The sequence below is a fragment of the Perognathus longimembris genome, chromosome 7 (assembly GCF_023159225.1).
Source record: "Perognathus longimembris pacificus isolate PPM17 chromosome 7, ASM2315922v1, whole genome shotgun sequence".
Classification (NCBI taxonomy): domain Eukaryota; kingdom Metazoa; phylum Chordata; class Mammalia; order Rodentia; family Heteromyidae; genus Perognathus; species Perognathus longimembris.
Genome location: NC_063167.1, coordinates 234,265 through 261,649, shown reverse-complemented (window position 1 = coordinate 261,649; position 27,385 = coordinate 234,265). Strand labels below are relative to the sequence as shown.

At 50.6% G+C, this 27,385-nt stretch overlaps 1 protein-coding gene across 3 annotated transcripts; it reads left to right on the top strand.

The window, feature by feature from the left end:
• The first annotated feature begins 10,614 nt into the window (after positions 1 to 10,614).
• Positions 10,615 to 26,440, top strand: C7H1orf159 (chromosome 7 C1orf159 homolog). 3 transcript variants are annotated; one of them, XM_048350037.1, is made up of 11 exons: positions 10,615 to 10,735; positions 15,099 to 15,214; positions 16,114 to 16,374; positions 16,597 to 16,705; positions 18,974 to 19,040; positions 21,652 to 21,747; positions 22,059 to 22,124; positions 23,489 to 23,623; positions 24,455 to 24,480; positions 24,573 to 24,603; positions 25,446 to 26,440. In XM_048350037.1, the coding sequence occupies exons 4-11, from the start codon at positions 16,634 to 16,636 to the stop codon at positions 25,541 to 25,543; spliced, it is 591 nt and encodes a 196-aa protein (XP_048205994.1). In that variant the 5' UTR covers positions 10,615 to 10,735; positions 15,099 to 15,214; positions 16,114 to 16,374; positions 16,597 to 16,633; the 3' UTR covers positions 25,544 to 26,440. The 3 variants fall into 3 exon arrangements, with proteins under 3 accessions (XP_048205994.1, XP_048205993.1, XP_048205995.1); XM_048350036.1 differs by lacking the exon at positions 10,615 to 10,735 and having other exon boundaries at positions 14,637 to 15,214; XM_048350038.1 differs by lacking the exons at positions 10,615 to 10,735; positions 16,597 to 16,705 and having other exon boundaries at positions 14,637 to 15,214.
• Positions 26,441 to 27,385: the final 945 nt, after the last annotated feature.

The window sequence follows — 27,385 nt, the reverse complement described above, 5'->3', positions numbered from 1 at the left end:
TTGAGCCACAGTGCCAGCTCTGTCCGTTTTCTGTATATGTGGTGCTGGGGAATCGAACCCAGGGCTTCATGTATACAAGGCAAGCACTCTTGCCACTAGGCCATATCCCCAGCCTCAGTTGGCTCTTGGGCCCAGTGTGTTTGCATTGACTGCTTTCCAATAGGCCATGATATTTGGAGGAGCTGGCTCCCTTTGTTTTCTTCCTTCCTTCCTTCCTTCCTTCCTTCCTTCCTTCCTTCCTTCCTTCCTTCCTTCCTTCCTTCCTTCCTTCCTCCCTCCCTTCCTCCCTCCCTCCCTCCCTCCCTCCCTTCCTCCCTCCCTCCCTCCCTCCCTCCCTCCCTCCCTCCCTCCCTCTCTTTCTTTCGAAAATCCTGGGGCTTGAACTCAAAGCCTGGGCACTGTCCCTGAGCCTTTTGCTCAAGGCTAGCACTCTACCACTTGGGCCAAAGTGCCGCTTCTAGCTTTTTCTGTTTATGTGATACTGAGGAATGGAACCCACTCTAAGCCACATTCCCAGCTCCAATCTTCTTTCTTGCTTTCTCTTTTCTTTTCTTTGTGCTAGTCCTGGGGCTTGAACTCTGGGCCTGGGCACTGTCCTTGAGCTTTTATGCTTAAGGCTAGCACTCTACCACTTGACCCATTGCTCCACTTCTGGCTCTTTGTGGTTCACTGGAGATAAGAATCTTACAGACTTTCCTACCTGGGCTGGCTTTGAACCCTCATCCTCAGATCTCATCCTCCTGAGTAGCTAGGATTACAGGCATGAGCCACCAGCACCCAGCTCCCTGTTTTCTTTATTTCTTAAAGTTTGCTTAGTTATCTACACCTCCTCCCACTGACAAATTTTAGTGTAAATGTATGTGGTTTGTAAGAACTAGCATGCTGACAGTATTCCTCCAGGACTGGAACCTCTGTATTGATTCAGATCCTTGGAGTTTAAGGTTCTCCATAGAGGTGGTGTCTACTCACATGTGTTAATTTCTAGATACTTTACAGCTTCTCTTGCTATTGTGAATTATATATTTTTTCAAACCAGCTATTGCTGCTGTTGAGCAATGATAGTGATTTTTTTTTTTTTTTTTTTTTTTTTTTTTTTTTTTTGCCAGTCCTGGGGACTGGACTCAGGGCCTGAGCACTGTCCCTGGCTTCTTTTTGCTCAAGGCTAGCACTCTACCACTTGAGCCACAGCGCCACTTCTGGCCATTTTCTGTATATGTAGTGCTGGGAAATTGAACCCAGGGCCTCATGTATATGAGGCAAGCACTCTTGCCACTAGGCCATATCCCCAGCCCCTGATAGTGATTTTTTTTGCATTTAAAAATGAGGCAAAACTTATGTAATATAAAGTTAGCCATTATGAAGCATACACTTCTGCTCAACACTGGTGCTCTGCCACTTGAGCCACAGCTCAGCTTATAGTTTTCTGGTGATTAATTTGAGATAAGAGTCTCATGGACTTGGGCTGGGAAGCCCTGGGTTCGATTCCCCAGCACCACATATACAGAAAACGGCCAGAGATGGCGCTGTGGCTCAAGTGGCAGAGTGCTAGCCTTGAGCCAAAAGAAGCCAGGGATGGTGCTCAGGCCCTGAGTCCAAGACCCTGGACTGGCAAAAAAAAAAAAAAAAAAGAAAAAGAAAGAAAGAGTCTCATGGACTTTCTTCCCTGGGCTGGCTTTAAATCATGATTCTTAGTTGTCAGCCTTCTGAGTAGCTAAGATTACAGACATGAGCCACCAGTGCCTGGCTACTATTGATTTTTTTTTTTTTTTTTTTTTTTTTGGCCAGTCCTGGGCCTTGGACTCAGGGCCTGAGCACTGTCCCTGAGCTTCCTTTGCTCTAGGCTAGCACTCTACTACTTGAGCCACAGCTCCACTGCTGGCTTTTTCTGTGTGTATGTGGTACTGAGGAACTGAACCAGGGCTTCATGCATGCTAGGCAAGCACTCTACCATGCAGCCACATTCCCAGCTCCCTTGCTCACTTGTTTGGTTTTTTTTTGGCCAGTCCTGGGCCTTGAACTCAGGGCCTAAGCACTGTCCCTGGCTTCTTTTGGCTCAAGGCTAGCACTCTGCCACTTGAGCCACAGCACCACCTCTGCTTCTTCTATATATGCGGTGCTGAGGAATCGATCCCAGGGCTCCCATGTATGTGAGGCAAACACTTTATCACTAGGCCGTTGCCCCTTGCCCACTTTTAAGTGTGCAATTCTATGTATTTGAGCACAGTAATCTTGTACAGTCCTCACCACTGAGGTCTACAGGCTTTTCATTGTCCCACATTAAGATCTTGTTCTCAGAAAGCACTGACTTCTCTCTCACCCCCAATCCTGGAAACCTCCATCCTTCCATCTGTCTCTGAACATGATAACCATAGAATCCCATTTTAGGAAACTAATTGTGACATGGGGAAGGAGAACATACCTCACCTTTTCTCATGGGAAATATGACATGAAAATGCTGAGGATAAGGTCCCCAAACGTGTGAAGAAACAGAACATTAGAACTTTAGGTGTTTCTCAGTCCTTGGAAAGATTAGCATCAAGTGTCATACAACCAGAATAAAGAAGCTGTAAGGTAAATTTATTTGGATAAATGAATTGCTACAAGGTACTCATGTGCCACTATAGCAGACAAGAAAAAGCTACCACCTAACACCCCTTTTCTGAGGGACACCGCAGCTCCACCTGTGCCCCAGGCAACAGAGGGGCAGAAAGAGACCTGCACACAGCCCTAATGATATCCTGAGTCCAGTTAGGAGCAGCCCAGTGCCAGGCACAAGCTGAATAACAAAAGTGAGCATCGAGCCACATGCCGGTGGCTCTTATTCTGGCTCAGGGGGCTGGTGAGCATGAACCAGCCCAGGCAGCACCAGGAGTGGATGATGAGGCTCGGGCTGCTGCACAGGGAGGCCCAGCTACCAGCTGGCACTGAGGTCAGGGAGGGGGAGAACGTGGATGTGACCCAGAGACAGTCTCCTTACTGGGCATGAACTCTATATAGTGTGAGAGGCCTATGGGACACATCTGGCCGCTTATAGGGCCCTCTGTGTAGAGCAAGACTCCATATAGCGTGAGGGTCTTGTGGGACAGACCTGGCTGGCTATAGACCCCTCCGTGTAGTGCAAGGCCTAGGACAAGGTTTCTCGGAGAGCCTGAGGCACAGATACAGAACTGCCATGTCCTCAGGGAAAACACATCAGGGCCTGAAGTGCCAGGGTCCTGGGATTCACTTCTGAAGTGGAGTGGCTAATTTTCATCTCTGGAGGAACCACAGAGTTACTGGTAAGCTGATGGCTGCAACTTCTCTCCAGCCCAGACAGGAGGCCAATGAACTCTCTCAGGCCTCACTGAGCATCACCCCCAGGCATTTCCAGACCACAACCCTCAAATACAGAAGGTGCTCCCGCCTGAGCTCCTTTAATGGCCTGGTTCCTCTCTTATCATCTCATCAGAACACAGAGCCCAGGCTGGGAGGCAACAGGAACATCAGGATCTGTCCTGTGTTGGCATAGGACATCAGCCCCGCCCCCAGTAGCCAGCCCCCCCCCCTCCCCGCACACGCCTGTGGTCTGAGGCCATATCCCTGCCTCCAGCCGAGTGAGATGTCTTCCCTCAGCATCTGCACAACCTCAAGCACATCCCATGACCTCAAGACTCCTCTCCTTGGCTCCAGCTCTGGAACCTTGGGCACCCACTCACCTTTCTGCCACCCTGCTTCTTTGTCTCCAGGCTCACCAGCCCTGCCTGCAGTTGTTACACTTTGCTCCTGAACTGTCACAGCTCTGACAGCCTCCTATGGCCTTCATCCTGGAGAGCTCCTATTTGCCAAATAAATATTTGCCCAGGGTGGGGCTTGCTGCTCCGAGTTGAGTATTAAATGGGCCTCATGTTGGAGGATCCTGTGGCAGCACCAGAGGCGGGGTAGTCTGGTGTGTGGTGGGGAACACTGTGCCTGGGCCTCCCTGGAGGTGCTTTGCTGACTTACACGGGCAATGCTGCTCCCCCATCTGGGCACAAAGAGACAACCTACTCTGAGAAATGCCAGAACTCACAAAGTTGCCAGTTCTTAAGGGAAGGACAGGGGCTAAGGATGTAGGGTGAGAATGTAGGGTGGATGGGAAGCCACTGTCTACACTAGATGTCAGAAAAGTGCACAAAATGTAGGGCTTCTGAAAGAGCAGCCATGTCCTCTTACCTCCACTGAATTAACATGTCATTCTGTTTCAGTTACCTGTATAACAAGTGACTCCAAACCTGGCGGCTGAAAACACATTTGCTACTTCTGTTGTGTGGCTGGGAACCCGAATGCACAGTCTGGTCAGAGGCTGAAGTGTGGGTTGGCTGTGGTGAGTGAGCCATCATAGCAAAGCCCCAAGATGAAGCCATATGCTTCTATCACACGACCTGAGAAGTGCCACCCACCACGTTTGTGCTTCTCTAGAAGTAAGTCCTTGAGTAGTTGTGCCAAGGAGACTGGAGAAGGGTAGGCACCATTAGCCCTAGACTAGGAGAGCTGCTGCTAAGGAGCTTAGCCCACCTGTTTTTATTGCTTTGGCTTTTTTCCTGGAAACCTTTCATCCCACTTGTGGGTTTGTTTATATTTGCTGATAGGCTGGTGATTGGTTAATAGTACAATGTTGAAGAACTTTTGAAAAGACAGGCATTTTGTTTCACCTTAATTCACATAAACGGATTAGGCCTAGTTGCTCATCCATGTAGTTCTAGCGTTTTAGGAGGGAGAAAGTGAGAGGATAATTGTGGTTTGAGCCCAGCCTGGACAAAAAGTAAGAGTCTCATCTCAATCAGTAAGTCAGGTGTGATGATATACCTGCTATCTCAGCTGCATGATCAGTCATAGGTAGGAGGTTCACAGTCTGAGGAGGTCCAGGACAAATGCACTCAGCCTTCCTTGAAAGCTCATGCAGTAAAGGGTTAGTAGTATGATCAGGTGTTAGAGCACCTGTCTAGCAAGCACTAGTTCCTGGATTTGAACCCTAATGGTGTGTGTACATACACGTGCATGTTTGCCTTGCATGCATGCATGAAGCCCTGGGTTCGGTTCCTCAGCATCACATAAGCAGGAAAAGCTGGAAATGGCGCTGTGGCTCAAGTGGCAGAGTGCTAGCCTTGAGCACAAAGAAGCCAGGGACAGTGCTCAGGCCCTGAGTTCAAGCCCTATGACTGGCAAAACAAAACAAAACAAAAACAAAAAACAGAAACATACAGTGCAAACAAACTTATCAGAGAAAAGTCTTCAGGAAAGGTAGACACGGAGGCTACTAAGAACTCTATAGACACACAGCCATCAGGGTCCTGCTCAGGCCTCGTTCTATAGCATGTTTGTGATGGGGCTTTTTCTAGACTTTTGAAAGGGTTTGACTTAACTTTTATCAAAAGAGCTCCATTCCTGAACTTACTTCATTTGCTCATGGCTTATTTAATTAAATCACCTCTTTGCAGTGCCAAAGCTTAATGATGCCCTGACTCACAGAGGTCAGTGTCAGACCATGCACACTCTGCATGTTCCAGAGTGAATGAATGACTGCAGGGTGTATATGCTAGGCTCAGCCCAGGGCAGCAGGGAAGGTAGACCCCTGTGTAGGTCACAGAAGTGAGGGACTGGTAGATAGTTGGCCCTCACAGGGTGGAGAGCACCCTGTGGTTCAGAGTCGAGTTTGGAAGGGCATGGACTTCAGGAAGAGCCAGCTTTGCACACTGTGCTAACAATGAGAGCAAGATGGGAAGCAGGTGCCCTAGGCTTTAGGAGTTATAATGGGCCCTGTACTCTGTGGTGCTAGTGAGGTGTTGGAGACCCCAGGAAGCTGTGATTTGGGACTAGACTGATTGGTGCTGTGGTTTTTCCTGGGTGGGGCTTTCAGAAGGAGGAGCTGGTAACAGCTTCAAGAGGAGGTGTTGGCCTGGGGTCCCCCCATCTTTGAGAACACATGCTGTTTGGCTTTCTTGTCCTGAGTGGATGCCCTTGGGGCAGTGACATGGCTTGCAGAATGGACACTGGTGGAGACGGCTGCCACCTGCAGGCCAGCTCAGGAATCTGTCATCCCAGAGACCAGCTTGTGTTCCTAGTCCTGAGCTGGGGTTGAAGCCTAAGTCAAAGAAGGACTTGTGTCAGTCCTGTGTACCCACTGTAGGTCCTACAGTAGCCATTGGTAAGGACAATGGCACCTGGGATGGCATCTTGCCCAAGCCAGGGTTGGTGAGCCCAGTGGGGTCCTCCAAGCCTACCATGAGGGCCGTCCTGCATCTTTCAGGGCTTGCTAATGATAAATAGCCTGTCTCCTGGAGAAACCTGGCTTTCCCTGCGTGGCAGAGCTCTTGCCTCTCCAAGGTTCCAGACCCACAGACCACATGCTGGGTGGTTTCCTTGCAAACAGCACAAAGCCAGCAACACAACCTTGGAGGAACAGAGACAGCAAGGCTTGTGGCCCTTAGGCAGAGCTCCTCAAGACCCTGTCCTCCCAGCCCTGCACTGACTCTCTAACCAGTTAGGCTCACCCCATGTGGCCTCTTCACCCAGACAAGTACATCACCTAGCCAGGCCAGCCATGTCTACACTGTGTCCTCACAACTCAAGCTCCTGGGGCTCCAGGGTGCCCCCATTCCCAACTGCAGAGCAGGTCCCCTTTGATGCCTCACCCACTTACACCTGATGGTTACTAGTGGACAGCATGAGTACCCAGAGGTAGGACTTGTGGTTGTCACTGCTCACCTAAGCCCTTTGTTTCTGCGACCTACAGATGACATAGGGCGGGCTGGCTCTGAATAGGACACTGACACCTGAAATCTCCAGCCCAGGAAAAGGGCCTGGTGAAAGAGGAGGTGAGAGGTAAACATAACAATTATGGCCTCCTACGATTACAGCGATTATCTGCCTGGTAATTGAGCCTCCCCCAGCAGCTCCTACTTAGGACTAGCTGACTCTCACCTGCTCCTCCCAGGTAGGCAGGAGGCTGATGAGCCCTGCAGGTGGGTCCCTAGACAAGGTGCTTCAGACTCAGGATGTATCAGAAAGTCTGGGCCTGGGCTGAGGGCTCCATGTACCCTGTGGGGAACAGGTACTGCCAGCTTTAACCCGGCAAGTCAACCCTGAGGTACCTTCCTAGGAAGCCACAAGGCCTCTTCCTGGAGACAGAGGTGCCAGGCTGCCAGGAAGAACAGCCCTCGGGAACAAAGTGCAGGTAATTGCATCCCTGTGAGGAGCTCAAGGCTGGCGAGCCTGGGCACGCCTTCTTCGGGGACTTACTTTCCTCGGGTGACAAAGAATCAGCTCTGCCACCTTCCCCAAGGACCCCATTGGGACAGGCTCTGGTGATCACTAAGCTGAGCTAGATTCTGTGTTTCTCAGAAGAGGCTAGCTTAGTCCTCTGCCTCAGTTTCCTTCCTGTTTCAGCAGGTATGCTAGGGACTATAAGCTTTTTGTTCAAATAGCCTCTTTATAGGAAAAAGGACAGAAGTCATAGATTAGAGCAAACAGCCTCAGGTAACGTTGCCGTCTGCAGAGCCCTAGATCTCATCCATTCCCACTGGCACAACTGACATGGAGTCCAGTATCAGGAAACCATGTGCACGTGCAGTATGTGGACTTACATTATTTTACCACCCATGAGCCTATGTCATCTCCCCAAGAACTGTTTCATTCCCAGGAAGATCTTCCTCCCCTCCCCAACTCTGGCCCATTACTATGGTCTCAACCATGTTAGGTTCACAGCAGGTTTGGGTGGTTGGTTCTCTTTCATGTTGTGTGGGGCTCTCTAGGGAAGCTGCCTTAGCCAAGAGACTGAAGGATGGTGTGATTGTTTGCAGATCTGAGCTGATACAAAAAAAGCTGTTATGAACAACAGATGTAGAGTTTCTTCTGAAGTCATTTTTCATTCCTCTGGGACAGGGTTCTGGTCTATGTGGCAAGTGCATGGTTATGAAGGAACTTCTGGCTCTCCAGGACAGCAGTTCTGAGGCTCACCTCACCAGCCACGTGCCAGTGGGTTGCTCCTCTGCACTGTTGGCAGCACTGCAGTTGTCACTGTTTTTAACTTCACTTTTGATAGATGTGTGATAAGATTTCGCTCTGCTCTTAATGTACATCTCCCAGTGGCTGATGACACAGCATGTTTTGTCTGTTTATGTGCCACCTGTGTATATTCTTCAGTGATGAATCTTCATGCCATTAGCTGACCTTCAAAAATTTTTGTTTAGGGAAGTAATACCTTAATTTCTCTTTAAATATCTTGAGTAACAAAATCTTAAGAACTAAACATGTACATAGCTTATTTATAAAGTTCTTTTACTGTATATTTAGTAAGATTTTTACCCTAAGATACTGAGTCTAAGTGATATCCCTATTGAAATGGCAATTCAGTGGCCAAAATGGCTCTCATAGGATGATTCCTCTTAAATGTCACAAAACTAACATGGGTGCTGATGGTTCAAGCCTGTTATTCAAGCTACTCAGGAGGCTGAGATCTAAGGACCACTATTCAAAGCCAGGCTGGGCAGGAAAATCTGTGGCATTCTTTATCTCCAACTAACCCCCCCCCAAAAAAAAAAAGATAGAAGTGGAAGTGTGGCTCAAGTAATACAGAGCAAAGAAACAGAAACTAGTAGTCTGGGATTTCTGTGTGCATTGGGAATCAAACCAGGCCTTGTGAATGCTTGGCAAGCAGTCTACACTGACCACACCCTTAATCCCCAGTGGATGATTTGCTGGGTCTCCTACGCACCCCCATACTGAATTTGAAATCTTATTGGAGTGAAAAGTGCCTTTTCTCAAGGACTCTAATAGCTCCAGAGATTGTGAGATTCTTGGTGGACCTCTGTCCACAACCCACGCCATTCCTCACACCTCACATCCCCACCTAGGACTTGGTACTTCTGCCACCTTAAAAACAGTAAACATATTTTCTGATTTAGTCTAGAGATTTTTCTTCAACTTGCTGGGACCCTAAGATATGTCCTTGTTTTACACCAAATCCAGGAGAGTCTGCCACGTTTATAGACTTGGGAGTGTGGCATTCCTTAGATTGTTCCAAGGTTTTCTTACTGAGCCTTGTCTCAGGCCACTGTGTACCAGAACACTCACCTGACACTGACTTCTGTCCACAACTACCATATGCCTCCTCTGTCCTGGGAGGGGCCCAGGAAGTCCTGTTCACCTCACAGGATTGGGTTTCCAGACAGGCCAGGTGTGCATAGCCAGCAGGGCCCTACTCCCGGGATACCAGCTGGGATGTAAGGCCAGGGGCCTAGCAACGGAGTAAGTGTGCTGAGGTAGGCTCTGCTGGTGCTGCATCTGGCTTCCCATGCCTGCAGTACTCCTTTCTAGAGCCCACAGGCCTGGCCTGGCTTTTTTTTTTTTTTTTTTTTTTTTTTGCCAGTCTTGGACTCAGGGCCTGAGTACTGCCCTTGGCTTTTTTTTTGCTCAAAGCTAGTACTCTACCTCTTGAGCCACAGCACCACTTTCGGCTTTTTCTATATATGTGTTGCTGGGGAATTGAACCCAGGGTTTCATGCATGTTAGGCAAGCGCTCTACCACTAAGCCACATTCCCAGCGCTGGCCTGGCTTTTTGAATAAGTTTTCTGTGAGGAGGGGCGGCTCCTGGGTGCCTTCCAAGGCTGGGGAGGCTGGACCAGACCTGACCAACTGTGATCAGGGTAAGGGGCTCACAGTGACTGAGGGCCAAAATTGATGTCTAGTGAGCATAAGGCACATGGTGCTAGTGCCCCCCTTCCAGGCCTGTCTGCTGGAACATCCAGCCTAGCAACCTACACATACACACACCACCACCACCACCACCACCACCACCACCACCACCAAAGATGTGCCAGATAATTTGCCCCAAACAACTGACTAGGTGGTGAGCACCTCCTAGTGACAGCCCAGCACCTAGCAGTCAGATGGCGCCACCAAGCTCAAGGCGCTGGTTAGTTTCACTATTCATTTGTCTAGGCGCCTTGGACCGGGTGACCGACCCTGAGGGTCGCGACACCACCACCGGGGCCGCGGGGAGGCACTGCCACAGCCAGGCGGGAGTCCCACACCATAGCACACGTGTATGCCCCCTCTGCGTGTCAGCAGTCATTTCGCCTTTTCGGGAGCAAGGCGGGACACTGACAAATTCGAGAATGTCCATGTCTGTAACACGTCTGAGCGGTGCAACCTTCGTAATTGTCCGTGCTGGCCTGCGGGGCGCAACGCTGTGCGGGCTGCTGGGAGCCGAGGGGCGAGGGTGGCGGCGGAGGCCTCCTCGGTGCACAGGCGCCGCAGAGATCTGTACGAAGAGGAAGCCTGAAGGCAGAGCCCTCCGCTGGGGTCAAATCCCGGGCTCAGTCCCGGGACCTCGAGAACGAGCGGGAACCACAGCGCGTGTAAACAAGACCCAACCCCACACCTTTGTCTCCCATCGCCCGCAGCCCTACTCCGGCAACACCCACGACGGCCGCCACAAGGGATCCTGGGGAACGGAGTTCTCTCCCGCTTTCCATTGCCTGAAGACAGGCAGAATCGGACTACATTTCCCAGGATGCATCGCCCGCGCACTTCTTCGACCCCGCGAGAATCCCTTTGGAGGGGAGGGCTAGCCACTTAGTGGGGCCGCAGGGAATTGTAGTTTTACATATGGGAACTGCGCCCGGACTGGGGCGGTGGGGAGACTACAAGTTCCAGAGAGCCTGTGCGGCCGCCCGCTGAGCGGGGGTTACGAAAGAAGAACCCACGGAACTCGGGGTGAGTGAAGGCTGGGACCGGGAGGGGCCGGGCAGAGGCTGCGGCGGTGGCCCGATTGAGGCCGCCGGCGCGAGGGTCGTCCCGACGGCCGGGTCTGCGGGTCTGAGGCCCGGCGGGACGGCGCCCTCGTGGGCGGTTTGGCCGTGTTCCGCGGGAGAGTTGCGCCGCGCCAGGCCGGCGGAGCGCGGTGGCTGCGCGGCCTCAGGAAGGCGCGGCGGGATGGACAGAGGGACTGACCGATGGGGACCGGCGGAGTGCGGGCGGGGAGGGACGCGCTGGCACCGCGAGGCGGTCCAGGCCCTGCCGGCGGGTGGGCTTCCGGCCGAGAGCAGTCCACCGCACGGTCTGGCTGCCAGTTCGTCACTGAGGCACGCGCGGAGTGGATCCGTTCCCCGCCGCACTTGGGCGAGGGCCCCTTCCCTCCCTCAGTTCTTTCCGAGTCCTGTGAAATTCGAAGATGTCGCCTGTGCGCGTGCGTGCGTGCGTCTGCGCCGGTGCTGGGGCTTGAACTCAAGGCCTGGGCTCACGCTCTTAGCTTTTGAGTGAGACACTCTCTCCCACTTGAGCCGCAGCTCCACTTCGGCGCTTTGGGTGATTAATTGAAGATAACAGTCTTGGGCTTTTCTGCCTGGTTTGGCTTTGAACTTCGATCCCCAGATCTCAGCCTCCTGAGTAACTAGGCTTGAATATTTAAATTTCTGCCAGAAGTGCTATTTTTTCCCCCAGTTCTGGGGCTTGAACTCAGGGCCTGAGCACGGTCCCTGGCTTCCTTTTTTTGCTCAGAGCTAGCACTCTGCCTCTTGAGCCACAGCTCCACTTCTGGCTTTTTCTGTGTATGTGGTGCTGAGGAATTGAACTCAGGGCTTCGTGTATGCTAGACCAGCACTCTACCACTAAGACATATTCCCAGCCCTGCTTGTTGTTTTAATAAGCTTATCTGTTTTATAATACACAACTCTTGGTGTTTTTGAGTGCCAATGTATACTCTATGTGTAAATATCATTTTCTGGTTATTCGTTGCAAGGATAGAGAATGTGATTGATTGCATATATTGACTAGGTTCTTGGAACATTGTTAAATTTGCCCATAAGTCATAGCAGGATGTATGTTTTTTCAGGTTCTTTAAAAAACTTTTTTTTTTTTTGTAGCTTCTTTAGGATTCACCATGTAAGCAATCATATCATCTGCATTGGGATAGTTTTACTTCTTGCTTTTCAGCCGTGTGTGTGTGTGTGTGTGTGTGTGTGTGTGTGTCCGTGTGTCCCCATCCTACATCTTGAACTCAGGGTCTGGGTGCTGTCCTGATTTTTTAGTCTTTTTTATTTTTTTTGCCTGCTGAGAATTTTTTTTAAATTTTTATTGTCAAACTGATGTATAGAGAGGTTATAGTTTCATGTTAGGCATTGGATACATTTCTTGTACTGTTTGTTACCTCCTCCCTCATTCCCCCCTCCCACCAGTCTTTTTTATTTTTATTTTGTTTTCTTTATTGCATTGGCTAGAACTTGCAGGATAGTGATAAATCAGTGAGTGTAATCACATTAATACATGGGAAGCCTTTTGATCACTCTAATAGATACAGAAAAAGCCTTTGAGAGTGCTGACTCCCGACCACCAGACCACCCAGAGGAGATCAGGGAAAGTATTGCAGAGCTTTTGAAATCTTTTTTTGATTAGGGAGGGAAAAAAACCAACAACAACTCAGCAAAGTAGAAATAGAAAGAAACTTTATCAGTCTAACAGAAGACATCTGTCATACTAAGCAGTGAGATAATCAGCAGTGAGCACTTGACCCACCAAATCCAGAGCAAGATGACACTTTTCACCGCTTTTTTTTTTTTTTTTTTTTTTTGGCCAGTCCTGGGCCTTGGACTCAGGGCCTGAGCACTGTCCCTGGCTTCTTCCCGCTCAAGGCTAGCACTCTGCCACTTGAGCCACAGCGCCGCTTCTGGCCGTTTTCTGTATATGTGGTGCTGGGGAATCGAACCTAGGGCCTCGTGTATCCGAGGCAGGCACTCTTGCCACTAGGCTATATCCCCAGCCCCCACTTTTCACCACTTCTGTTCTGCATTATGCTAGAAGTCCTCACCACTGTAGTAAAGCAAGAGAAAAGCAATCTCATAAAGACTGGTGATGAGAAAAACTATTTACAGATGACATGATTATGTAGAAAATGCCAGAATTTCCAAATCCGCTGGAACTATTAAGAATATAAAATAAGGCCTCAGAAGTCAAGATTAATGCACAAAAATTAACTCTTCTGTTGTGTATTAACAGCTGACTATTAATAGTTTGTATTTATACAGAAATCCTTTTGTATTTATAGTAATACCAAAAATAAGTTTAATAAAAGTGAAAATTCCAAACTTTGCTATGAGAAATGGAAGAAAATGTAAAGGATGAGGTAAAGAAATGAAACAGGAAGTGGAGCTATGGCTCAAAGTGGTAGAGTCCTAGCCTTGAGCTAAAAAGCTCAAGGACAGGGCTGGGAATATGGCCCAGTGGCAAAAGTGCTTGCCTCATATACATGAAGCCCTGGGTTCAATTCCCCAGCACCACATATATAGGAAAGGGCCAGAAGTGGCGCTGTGGCTCAAGTGGTAGAGTGCTTTCCTTGGCAAAAAAGAAGCCAGGGACAGTGCTCAGGCTCTGAGTCCAAGGCCCACGACTGCCCCCACCCCCGCAAAAAAAAAAAAAGTTCAAAGACAGTGCTCAGGCCCTGAGTTCAAGCCCCAGTACCAACAACAACAACAAAAAATTAACATACAATACAATATATTTTTTCCAAAAGAATATGGCTTAGTGATAGGGTGCTTGCTTTGCATGCATGAAGCCCTGGGTTTGATTCCTCAGCATCACATAAGCAGGAAAAGCCGGAAGTGGCGCTGTGGCTCAAGAGTTAGAGTGCTAGCCTTGAGCAAAAAGAAGGCAGGGACAGTGCTCAGTTCTTGTGTTCATGTGTTAAGTATCCTATGGAAGCCCTTGTGTCAGGACCCAGATGCGACCAGCTAATAAATGGTGCTTAACCACAGCCCCAGTATGCTTTGTGCTAGTCAAGCTTTTTGATTCAGAGGTCAGGGCATACTAGGAAATGTAGTTTCACACACTGCATTAACACAAAGATAGCCATGTTTCTTTTTGGGGGGCTTGAGGCCTTAGGTAGCCCAGGATGGTCTCAGACTCCTGGGTTCAAGCAGTCCTTCCGCTTCAGCCTTTCCAATAGCTATCTTGATTGGACCTGAATTATTTCACATATTCCAGATCACAGATTGCTTTGGGCTGGGAATCTGCATCTAGCCTGGTAGAATATCTCTATTGACTTCCAGAGGTAAGGGTTCTTCTTAGGGCTACCAGATAGTGAAGAAGAGTACAGTTTGGAAATCACTGTTTCTGTTTTAGAAAAACAATCTCTTACCTAGATTAACAGCAGATTTAGGATCCATTTGGTGAGTTAAAAATGTAAACTGATGGGGCTGGGGATATGGCCTAGTGGCAAGAGAGCTTGCCTCATATACATGAGGCCCTGGGTTCGATTCCCCAGCACCACATATACAGAAAATGGCCAGAAGTGGCAGAGTGCTAGCCTTGAGCAAAAGGAAGCCAGGGACAGTGCTCAGGCTATGAATCCAAGGCCCAGGACTGGCAAAAAAAAAAAAAAAAATGTAAACTGAATATTTTTTTAGTCTTCTTTTAGCTTGTTATACACCAAGTCTTTTAAAAAGCCAAATGAGCCGGGAACTAGTAGCTCATGCCTGTAATCCTAGCTATTCAGGAGGGTGAGATCTGAGGATCATGGTTGGAAGCTAACCCAGGCAGCAAGGTGTATGAGACCATTATCTCCAACTAATCACTAAAAAAAGCCAGAAGTAGAGCTGTGGCACAAGTGGTAGAGCACTAGCCTTGAGCCGAAAAGCTCAAGGACAGCACCCAGACCCTGAGTTCAAGGCTTAGGACTGGGATATGTGTGTGCGTGTGCACACACATGCACGCCCACACGCGTGCATCAAATGATTCTTTGCTAATGGTTGGCTGAAACTCTTTCATAAAAACACATGTGCCAGTGTGAGCAGGAGAGTCCGGACAAGGCTTCATATAAGGCTGTCCTATAAGCCTAAGTACCACATCCCACATATGCAGTGTGGTCACTTTGCTGAAATCATTGGCCTGCATTTGGCATAAAGTGAATGATAAGACAGATTCCTGTCTGGGACTAGAATCTGTGTCTTCTTGGGCCCTCATCCTCATGGGCTGTGTGCTATACCCATGTAGTCCTCTCCCAAGGGGGCAGTGTCCCACTGCCCTAGGCCAGAGAGTATAGTTCCTCTTCCCCAGCCTGAAACTGAAACACCTCTGTTCTTCTAAGACCCCACCTGTAGGTGAAGCAGGGACCTGTGCTGTGGAAGGTATCTTCAGAATCAAGTCACCCGAGCATGCCTGTTGCTTCCATGATGCTCTGTCAAGTAAAAAGTCTTCTGAGAGGTAAATTTTATGGTCAGAATATTTGGGACTTATTGGTGAATACCACCTTGTAAATTAACAGGAATTTGTTTTTAAAAAAAACTGTACAGGTAGCCGGGTGCCAGTGGCTTACCCTTGTAATCCTAGTTACTCAGGAGATCTGAGGATTGTGGTTCAAAGCCAGCCTCGGCAGAAAAGTCTGTGCGACTCTTACCTCCAATTAACCACCAGAAAACAGGAAGTGGTGCTGTGTCTCAAGTGGTAGAGCGCTAGCCTTAAGCTGAAGAGCTCAGGGACAGTGCTCAGGCCCAGAGTTCAAACCCCATGACACCCCCCCCTCAAAAAAAAAAGTAGGGTTGGAGGTGTGGCTTGGGTGGTAAAGCATCAGTCTAGCAAGCTCAGGGCTCTAATATTAATACCCAGTACTGCAAATAAACAAAAAAAAACAAGACCTCAGAAAGCTTGAACATACAAATATACTCACAAGTACCTATTTCTCTGAGTACTCAGCTTCAGAAAGGATCATTCTTTTATATCTGAGTCAGGATGGTGAAAATGAAAAAAAATAACTTTTATTTATTATTTTATTGCTAATAAAGTATGTCCTGTCTTACTGTGTTTAAAAAAAAAACAAACAAAAAAAAAAAACAAGAGCCCAGTTATGATGTGTGGTACTCCTATTTGCCTTTCATGCCCTCACTGGTTTTTAAGGTCTCAAGTTTTCTAGACTGTGGTTTTTCATTTATACTCTTGTTATCCTAAGTTGACAGGCAAAGACACTGTACCACTGAGGGTCTCTTGTGGCCCCTTACACCCACAGGGAACAGCTGACTCTCAGTGTCAAGATGTGATGAGAGCCTTACTAGGACATGTGCACTGGTGCCCTGGGAAATCAGAGGCACACGTGGCTTTGCTTCCAGGGCTCTGAATGTGCAGCTGTTGGAGGAAATACCACTCATCCCTCAACAGTTCTGGGTGCCCTTTCCTGAGAAATTGTTCTCTTGGTCACCAGCAGTGAGCCTCACCCACCCTGCTTGACTCTTCCACCTTGGACCATGGGCCTACAAGGTATAGCTGACAGGCTCATGAGCTCTCTATGGCTCAGCAGACCTGGGTGTGCCGATCACTGACCATGTGGGGTGTGAGGGCTGATGTCTGCAGCACTCCTCGAGGAGGGGCAGGTAAGGATGCTTTGACAGCATCTACTACATGGAAGGCTGGCCTCTGCCCGAATCCTCCTGTTTTGGCTGTGCCCTTCTCTCCTACACCATCTTGCCCCATATGCCACTGGCCCCACCCTCTTCTTAGTCAAGGCCCTACCTTCTAGGGTCTAACTCCGGCTCCCCACCATGTTCTCATCCACCCCACCCCACCCTTGGCATGGCACTTCCTCTCTCATACAGACCCTGATAATCTCAGCTTACCAGCAGAGCCACAGGCATGGCACTGAAACACATCGTGCTTCTGGCTGGCCTCCTAGTAGGAGTCACCAACAAGTCTACAGAAAGCAAGGTTAGTGCCTCCGTCTGTTGCATATTTGTGTGGTCAGCAGCAGCAGGAAGTCTAGCTGGAGCCCTCACAGAGGCAGCAGGCCCTTTCCCCAGTGGGTGTCCTCTCTCCAGCCTTGTGAATCATTCACGCCCAGCCCTGGGTCAGAGATGTGTGTGCTTGCTCTGTTTTGCCTTTTCAAAGTTGCTCTGCCTAGTCTGTGGGGCTGACATAGGATCTCTGAAAGCTACCCTCTGGAAGTTCCTGAAGCCTGGAGCTGCCTGTCCACTTGCTGCTTGCTCAGACAAGCTGTATTGTCTGTAGGATTCTCTTAGTGGGGCATCCTCACTCTCACCAGAAGTGGTTCTGCCAATCCAGTGACACTGCAGTGTGCTGAGCTTTGTGCCTGGAAGGAATGATGCCAGAAGCTCTGAATGCTGAGCCAGATTGGGGTGAGGGCCCTGCAGAGTTGGGTGGCAGGAGAGGGTAACCTTCATCTTCCTGGCCAAGTCTAGTGCAAGGGCTGGACCATGCAGGCTCTGAACCCTCCCATGGTAGCATGGACACCCTACATTCCATAGATGCCCCTCACTGTTAACCAACTCAGGTCAGAAGAAATAGAAGTACCAAACATATTGGTGCATGCCTGTAGTCCCAGCACTCAGGAGGCTGAGGAAAGGTTGAGGCCAGCCAGGGTTCCAGTATGAGAACTTTCCTCAAACAGACAAACCAACCCAAACCACACCAAACAGAAGAGGTAGAAGCCTAGCTGTGAGGAGGACACACACAGAGACCACCCTGGAGGCCCCTCACTTCCACTGGAGGCTGGTCCCACCTGCCCCGTAGCCAGTGTGCAGCACTTTGTACAGGAAGCTGCATGTGGCACCGGGTCAAGGGTGTGAGTCACTGATCTGGCTTGGTCCTTTCTTTGGGGCCAAGCCACAAACCCCAACTGATGATGCCTTTGGAATTTCAGAGAACATCAGTGAAGCCCCTCAGGACACTGGGAAGTACTCAGCAGGGTACGAAACCTTTAGTTAGGGGTACAGGCTGGACATTTGGTGTGGGCCTTCCCGTACACTTGGGTTTTTTCATGGATTAGAAAGATGTGACCTTTCCTGTGAAGGAGGTCCTGGTATGTACAGCAGTAGCCTTAACAGGCAAACCTTTTAGTAGGTGACTAATACAGATAGTCTTACTGGTTGGAACGCCCCCACCCTGGGCTGCCTGTGACCTACAAGGTGAGAATTGGAAGCTGGACACCATATGGAGAAAGGTCTCTCGCCACCCCCCTAGCCAGGCCTTGAGGGACAGATGAAGAAGACCCCACAAATGCAGGGCGCTGTAAGTGGAGCAGGATACTTTACCTGTCCTATGGAAGCATAGATTCATGTTTAAGACACTTATTAATAAGAAAAACAACAAACGTAAGTTTTGTGTGACCCAGAAGCATCCACAGGAAATGGAGTCCCAAAGAAATGTACACCTCAGGTTTGGGGAAGAAGGGCCTTTCTGAGGAAATGAGAGCAGACAGAAGGTGTGATTGTATGGTCATTAACTGAGGACCTTGCGGGGCCAGTCAGTCCATATTCTTTCTATCCCTGTGTCTTCAGAAACAACAGCTCTCCTTTCCTGGGCACAGAGAAGGTACTTCAGTACCAGGGTCTTAGCCTCCCTGGAGGCAAATGGTTTGGGAAGGTTGGGACCACTTCTGTGTTGTTGTTTTTTAATGCCACAGTGCTGGCATCCTAGGCTGCCAAAGGCTCAGACCTCCAGGCCAGTTCTCATGCATGTGTGTGTGTGTGCATGTGCACACACACACACACACACACACACACACACACAGAGGCCCAGTGCCTAGCATGGTATACACTCAAACAGAGCTTGGCTTCATGCTTGGTAGTTTATTCAGTTATCACACACTCACTGGGTCAGTAATCAAACACTCAACGGAAACATGCCTTACAGGGTACAGACCCAGTTGTCCCTGGGCCCATGGGAGGAGAATGGGGACAATGACTCATGTGATGTGATGGGAGTATAGTCCAGGGGCTTACAAGAATATCCCCAAGAAGGAACAGCCCTATGTCAACTTCCCTTGCCAACCTCCCTTGGACCTTGAGCTTTTCAAGGCTGAGGTTTTCTTGGGTGCTGTCCATACCAAGGGTTTGAGCAGGGGTGAGGCAGGAGTCTTCACCTGCTCTTGGCCCAGTTGAGATGGTGTCACCTGACTCAGGAAGGAGGCAAAGCTGAGGGTTTGACACCACTGTGATCAATCCATCTTCCCTCCAGGTCCAGCAGCTCGAGTGTTGCATGGAGGTCAATACCACCTGCACAGGCACAAACTTGTGTGACCCAGGTAAGCTACATTGTCAAGAGCAGACTCCAGACTAGCTAGCCACCTAGTCACCAGTCCCACAATGTGTCCCTCTCTTGCTCATTCTCAAATGACAAGGACAGCTTAGGCTTGTACCTGCTGTGCCAGAAGGGCTAGAGGCAGCACAAGCGGGGGCACTAGGAGAAAGTTCAAAGGAGGTCTAGCTTGGGGTACAACAAAGGAGGGGCTTCTCTTCTGGGCATCCTAACCCCAGGATGTCCACGGTGTCTGGAGGTAGTTTAAGTTATTACATCTGGGGGTGGAGGGAGGTGGGTAGTTGTTACTAGCATCTGGAGGTAGATGCCAATAGTGTTGTTCAGTAGCCTCAGTGCAGAGAACAATCCAGTTCCAATGTCAGTATGCCAGGGTTAGGCCATGGAAGGTTCTGGGGAAGCCATGCAGGCTGGACTGTCTGGAGACAACTAGAAATTAAAGGTCAGGGCCGGTGAGAGAAGCTTCTGGGGATAGCCAAAGCAAGGAGGATGCAAACAAGACCCCAGGACTACCCATTGTCCCACTGTCCTGAGTCTGGCAGTATCTATAGAGGTGGGGATGATACTGGTCTGCTGGGGCTTGGGACTGGGCTGGCTCAGCACTGTCAGCACTGTCAGAAAAGGATCAGGTGCCCCAGGACACTTGGCTAGGTGCTTCCATTAGTGACCAAGATATGAAAGCGGGTGTGGTCCGTGCAGGAAGGAGTGGTTTCTGACTCTGCAGAGCAGAGGCAGTGAAAGGATGCCGAGGATCTTGAACCACAGCCCTCTGACCTAAAGTCAGAACAAGCTTCCAGAGCTTGCTCCTCTGGATTCCTCTGTGGTAGCAGGAGTGGCCAGTGCCTGGTAGGGTACAAACCATCCACAGACACTAGCATAGGTGCAGGCACCTTTGCTGATGCTGTGCTGCTGGCACAGGCAGGAGCCTGTGAACAGCTGAGGTTCACAGTGGGTCTGGACACAGATGCAGGGGTGGCAATGGCTTTGTCATGAGGCACAGCAGCCCCACAGACCTACAGAGCCACTGCTTGCCCTGCACACAGGAGCCCCACAGACCTACAGGCCACCCCTGCCACAGAACACAGGAGCCCCACAGACCTATAGGCCACCCTTGCCCCACACACAGCCACAGCCCTACAGCAGTGTTCCCAGAGCCAAGTTGCTTCCTGGAACAGAGCCCATGGGAAGGATGTTTCTGGGGAGAATTGGTACTGTTTTGTGCCGTGAACGCCATGTCTCCTGGGCAGAGACTTAGATAGTGCATATCTTCCATGAGCTCCTCTGATGCCTTGTGGTGCCACAAGAGAGAGCCAGGCCACTTCCAAGGCCTGTGACTTGCCTTGTGAACCCATTGGAGCAGGCAGCCTTGACCCAAGTAGACCTGAGTGGTTATACTTGGCTCCTGTGTGGCGTGTTTGCCCACAGTGTGGGAGAACCACTCTGGGTTGATGCCGTACACTAACAGCATCGGTGTCAGCGGGCTGCTTATGTCACTGAAGAAAGGCCTTTAGCTCACTGTAGTCTGTTTAGATTAAATATAATGTTCATTATGAAGGAGGCCTGTGGTTCAGCCCCAGATGCCACCCAGTGTTCAGTGCGGGCTTTCAGCACCCGCAGTCAACATGCATGATGCGTCAATCTGCCAGCTGATGTGTGTTGGGGAGATGTTGAGGATGTTAGAAAGAAGTAAAGGTGTTAGCTAAGAGTTAGTTAATGGCTCATATCTGTAATCCTAGTGACTTAGGAAACAGATGGGAGGATCACAGTTTGAGTCCAATCTCAAACAAAAAGTTTTCAAGGCCCATTTCAGCCAATAGCTGGGCATAGTGGTGTGTCTATTATCTCAGCCACACAGGAGGTTGAGAATTGGGAGGATTGTGGCTCCTGAAAAGTTCAAGCAAAAAGTAAGACCCTATCTCAAAAATAACCAGGACACAAAGGGCTGGAGTTATAACTCAAGTAGTAGAATACCTGCTTAGCAAGCTTGGAGTCCTAAGTTTAAACCCTGGTACCATTTAAAAAAAAAAAAAAAGGAAAGGTATAATTTCCTGGTCTTCAGGGTGCCCTTCCCTGTCTATAAAGTACTGGCCAGCAGAGCTGGGCTGTTGCCAGCACCTAGGCAGGGTGAGGGCAGGCTCAGAAGGTAATGCCAGCCTGGGATACAGCTTGATTCTGTAAAGACCACCCCCAGGGGAGGGTGCAGAGGTGACAGATGGATGGAGGGTCATACCTCCCCTGTGTGGGCTGAGCCAGGGTAGCTTTATTGTGTGCCCTGGAGGCAGTGGTCCTGAGCAAGGCCATGGTGGATGAGGCCATGGTGGCAAGAGGTGGAAGCCAGGCCCAATGTAACACCTGTTAATTTTAATTTCCATCATAAGCCTCTGAATGGTCTTGTAAGAACCCAGGTGTGGGGCTTGATCTGCTTCCTGTTGAGTTTGTTTCTTTTTCTGGAATTGGAGTCTGTCCCATCCAAACTTCCAGAACATGTTGATGTTCTTAAGTTGGATTACCTTACAAACTGACTTCAGGGAAACTCTTGGGACATGATGGGATGGCCTGGACTTGTGCTGGCTAAAAGATACCATTTCTTCTCCTTGTAGGCTGCTACAGGCACTGGAATGCAGACGGGAGCACCAGCTGTGTCCGATGCCAGAATGGGACCCTCCTAGCCTACAACAGCTCCGAGTGCAGAAGCTGTATGTTTCTACCCAGCTGCCTCTCCCAACAGTCCTGTGCCTCACAGGGGTCCTCATCTCCAGCTTGGGGTGAAACTGAGGGAGTTTCTATCCTTGTCCCCACATAGTAGGGACCCACCTTGCCCAAGAGCACTGGGAAGCCTCCAAGAGCTCTCTTCCCGAGTGCTTCCTTAGAGACAGCTGTGGGTGAGGGCTATGTGGTCACTTGCTCTCAGCTCCAGCATGAGATGTCCATTTAGGCAGTGTGTGGGGCTCCTCCATTGAGGTCCCTGGCACAGCCCAGGCCTCCACTCCGTTCTGCTCTCCCACAGTCACTGGCCAGGGAGCACAACTCCCCATGAACAGGAGCACAGGGATGCCTGGGCGACCACATTTGGGTAAGTCTCTCAGCTTATCAGGCCAGGGCTGGACTTCTGCCTGGGTCCTGGGGCTCATGAGTTACAGCTGGTGGCAGTGCTGACAAGGGCTGCTTGTGTTGGCCACAGTAGGGTATGTCCAGGTCAGGTTTCTGCAGGGAGCTCTGTGAGGCAGGGGCCATGGTCATGGAATGGCAGGCAGTAACCCCCAAGCCTAGGATCATTTAGCTTGATTAGAATATATGCTTGTATGTCATGGGGTTGGCTACTTTCTGGTCTCAGAAGGGCTGCATGTTGGCTTTTGCCTCCTATGGATACCCTAGCCCCAGTGACTTGAGACCCTTCAGGACCTCTAAGGATTAGGAAGCTACCCTGAGCCATCCCAAGTGGGTCTCCTAGGACCTGGCCTTAGTGGAGGACACAGTCTCTTTTCTAGATGGTCATGTCTCCCTTACCTGCAAACCCATTGGGGTGAAAGCCTGCCAGAGTGAGGAGTGAGTGGTGTAGCTGGGGTGGAGTGTGGGTTCTGGAGATGAATGTGACCCTGAGCAATGTGGCTCAGTGAGAAGTGCAATCTAGAGATGGAGTACTGGCCAAGGAGACAGAATTTGGGGAGTGGAACCCAGCTCCAGGGCTCAGCTGCCTCTTCTGAGGTTACCCAGTCACAGTAGGGGCCACATCATTTAGGCCCTTTCTTTAGCACAATGCTGGACCTAAAGCTTGGGCCCACCTATTCTGAAAAGGATTGGCCTTCCTCTCCCCAGAAAGTATACTTGAACTCCAGAGAGGGTTCTGGCTCAGTACTGAGCTGGACTATGAGAGGAGAAGCATTGCACAGAGCCGCAGTGTAGACAGGTCTCCTTGGTCTCCTGTATTGTATTGCCAAACATACAGAGCAAGGCCTATGTGTTTGCAAGTGTGATACATCTTAGTGAGAAAGGCATCTCCTCAGTCAGTGGTCCCTGCCTGCAGAGCCTTCAGTCACCAGCCTGTCTTGACTTCAGCAAGTGGAAATGGGCAGGGGCAGCTCCAAGTGTTCCAAAGGTGAGGTGTGGGAAGACCCCTTGCTACTGTGCTGCCAGGAGGAGGCTCCAACCTCACAGAGGTGTTGAGGAGTCTGTGGGCAGAGTCTGACAGGGAGCCCATGACCTGGTCCTCCTGGGTCCTGGAATTTGCCTAAGCCAGGAGTGGGTGGGAAATAACCCTGCCCCATGGCCAGGCATATTAGCCCTGCAGAGGAGCTAAGCCCCAGGGCAGAGCCTTCACCTCAGTCTGTGGCCAACCCTGTTTGGGGAGTTGTGGGTCTTAGGGGTCAGTGAGATGTTCTAGGTGATCTGTCCTCTAAGGCCTAGGATTGCCCCTGGCAGCCATTGGTTTGCTTACAGGAGGAACTTATGTGGCGGCCTCCCTTTTCCTTGGGACGTTTCTCATCAGCGCAAGCCTAATTCTCTCTGTGGCTGGTTTCTTCTACCTCAAGCGTTCCAGCAAGCTCCCCAGGGTCTTCTACAGAAAAGAGAGAGGTACTTCTACCCTTGGCCAAGGCTCCAGCCTTGGCTAGAGTCTGTCCCCACCTGGGGGGGGGGGGGCGGTGTGGAGGGGTATATCTAGAAAGCACAGATCAGGTGCAGTGAACCCCCCCCATCCCCTCAGCCAATACGTGGTACCTTCAGAGACTTCTGTAGTTCAGTGTCTGAGGCTGGGCCCCTGCAGCTTGGGGTCCTAGCCAGCATTAGGGTGGCTCCTCAGGATCCACCCAGACTGGTATGGGAAGCTCCCAGCTATCTGCTAACTAGATCCCATTCCTGCTCCCTCGTCTACCTGGCATGTCTAGTACCCTCAGTGGTCTGTGGGCTTGTAGAGCCCAGGGGACCGAGGACAGAGAAGCCAGCTGGGCCCAGGCACCACAGAAGTCTTGCTCCATAGCCCTGGGGGTTCCTGAGGGCAAAGTGTGTAGGGAATCCCTTCCCCCACACTGTTCTCATGGCAGCTGAGGCTAGACCAAGGTCCTATCTTCCTATTTGGAAGATAGAGAGGAGTGGTTCTCAAGTGCTCAGAATGCCCCACCTGACTGCATGGGGGACTCTACTTACCCTCAGCCAATGCTGGGTACCTTCCGGGGCTGCTGTAGCTGAGTGGCTGTAGCTCTGGCTGGGCCTCTGCCATTTGGGGTCTGCAGGTGAGAAATACGGCAGAGCAACTGGCCAGGTTGAGGGTACCACTGGGCAGAGGTGGAGAAGTAGAGCTAGAGCCAGTCTGGTCCTGGGTACAGCCTCTGCCCACCCTCTAGACTCCACCCAGGGCTGAGAGGGCTACAAGTCTTCAGGGTAACATTTCATTTTCTTCCTCCCCAGCCCCTGTCCTGCAGCCTGGTGAAGCCGTAAGTAGCCCTGGCTGGCTGGGCTAAGCTATGAGCCTGTGTGTGCCCGTGCCAGCTCACCCATGTTCTCACTCTGCTTTTCTCTTTTCAAGGCTGCAATGATCCCTCCGCCACAATCCTCAGGTAAAAGCAGTATCACATATCCTGTGGGGTTGTTTGTCCCCAGATATACAGGTCAGTGTCTAGGACCTCAGATTTATGGCCTACATCTTCATCATATCTGCTCAGGCCTTTCTTCTTTATTTTTGTTTTATTTTATTTATTTATTTATTTTTGGCCAGTCCTGGGCCTTGGACTCAGGGCCTGAGCACCACTTCTGTAGTGCTGGGGAATCGAACCCAGGGCCTCATGTATACGAGGCAAGCTCTCTCGCCACTAGGCCATATCCCCAGCCCCTCTTCTTTATTTTTGTTTTTTGTTTTTGCCAGTCCTTGGGCTTGGACTCAGAGCCTGAGCACTGTCCCTGGCTTCTTTTAGCTCAAAGCTAGCACTCTACCACTTGAGCCACAGCACCACTCCCGGCTTTTTCCATTTATGTGGTGCTGAGGAATCAAACCCAGAGCTTCATGTATATGAGGCAAGCACTTTACTACTAGGCCATATTCCCCAGGCCTTTCAGTAAGAGCTTATGTGTGGTCCTGTCTTTGGATGTCACCATTCAGCAATGATGGTACAATGCAAAATGTAGGTATGACCTGTGACTGTCTTTAGGGATAACCAGGTCCCGATCCAGGCTAGGGTCCTGGGCCCAAGGGGTCTGTCAGAGAACAACTGGGCTTCCAAAGCCTCTGCCTTTGCACAAATAGGAGTGCAGGGGGAGGAGCATTTTCCTTCCTCTTGGTCAAAGTAAACCATGTCAGCTCTGAGCCTTATGGCTACTTTCCAGGCTCTTAAGAGCCTCTGGTGCTGGCCAAGACCTGAGCTGTCCCCAGCTCTGACCCAGCCTGTTTTTGACCCTGTTTCAGTGAGGAAACCACGATACGTCAGACGCGAGCGGCCCCCAGAAAGATCCAGGGACCCCTCTGCCTTCTCTGCAGCAGAGGCCCGCGTCAGCAACGTCTAACCTGCAGGCCAGCCAAGACTCCATCCTGCAGCAACGGGTTCCAAGGAGCCCAGCACACAAAAGGGCCAGGGTTGCTTGTGGCTTTTGGGACAGACCAGAATAGGCTTCCAGAGACAGCGAGGGGAACCTGTCCCTGGATCCCTGAGGTCCTGCCATCCCACTCACTCTGTGTGACTTCACAGACCAGAGCGTGGGGCTTGGGAGCAAGATGTATGGGGAACTGGGCCCCTGAGTAGAAACACAAGGTCCTAGCAGCTACAGCCAAAACATAGGCCTGATCCAAATAGCTGAGACCCACACAGCCTATGGGGGCCACCACTGCTGAGCTGAGAGAGCTAGGGTTCTCCACCTTCTGGACTTCATGGCAGATAGGACCTCTTCAGCCCCAACAAGCCAAGTGACCCACACAGACCCCTCCAAGAGGAGGGAGACCAAGGCCCAGCCAGTGAAGACAGTTTGGGAACCAGCACCACAGACAGGTGGCTTCCAGATCAGCCACAGCACCCTGAAACCCCCAAGGCCAGTTTGAGGAGCTAAGAATCAATTTCCCTGTTTGTTTGCTTCTTTGTTTTAAGCAGAAATTCACTGTGCGGGGAAAGCCCAGAAGCCCTCTGCCTTCTGACCCCAACAGCCAGCTACTGAACCTGTGGACAGACCACAGCCAGCAGATACCCAGTCAGATGCCCACAGTGAAGTGTCCACCCACAGGACCTCCGCATCTGAACCCTTTGCATTACTGGGCCTTTTGGGCCTGGGAGGCCATGTTTGCTCTGATGGTCCTGTTAGCGGTGGCCCCTGGCCACTAGAAGATACCCCTTGTCCTTAGTCTTGTGATACCTGTTTAGTGTTTAGCATTTACTGTTCATACCATTGTTGACACTGATAAAGCTTGTTCTCCCAGACTTGAGTCTGCCATTTGTGCAGCATCAGGGTTCAGGCCAATCTAAAATTGGGCAAAGTAAAGTTGTCAGAGCTTCTCACCATTGAGCCATCTGTTTGGCTCAGCGTGGCTTAGGAGACCAGTGGTCCATGAGACTGAGGACTTGGAGGCTCCCCCTACCCAGGCCTGCCGTGTTCAGGGTACCAGGAAAGGGGCATATGTGTGTGGAGAAGAGCCCCTCCAGCAAGATCAAGGACACTCGCATCACCTGTTACCTGATGAGGGGGCCTCCCGGTAGAGGTCACAGCTTGCCTCCAGATGTGCTCTCTGCCATGGACCCATTCCCCAAATACAGCTCCCTCCCTCCCCTGGGACATTACCCTGGTGGCAGTCCCAAGCTGTCTTGTGTAAGGAACAACCAAGCCTGTATGCACGTAAGATGGAAGGATGTAGGTGTTTTGGATACTTTGCTACAGTGACTGACTAGCCTAGGTGAGAGCCTGCAGGCCACAAATCCCATTGCCATGCTTTGTTTGGCTGCTCAGAAGGAGGTTACAAACTGGCAGCTGTGGGCCATAGCCCATAAAGGGGCTTCTTCACCAGCCCCTGTATTCTGGGACCAAGAACTTTACCCTGGAGGCAAGACATAAGGGGCAGCTGGGCCATAGGGGAGAATCTGACCCAGCATCCCTCTTTGCAGGCAGATGCTCCCCAGGAACATGCCATCCCCAGCCACCTGTTAGGCCCACTGTACTCTGCTGAGGCTGAATGAGGGGCCTTGAGACCAGTGGGAGCTAGGAACCTCCAGTATGATGCCTGCTGGGAAGGAGGCAGGAGGAGACACTAGCATTAGCCAGAGAAGGCAGCATGGGTGCTTCCAGTCAGGTTCTCGGGGTCAGAGAGGGCCCCATCACATTGTAGTCTTCACCCTGTGGCCCGAACTAGAAAACCAGGGTCACTAG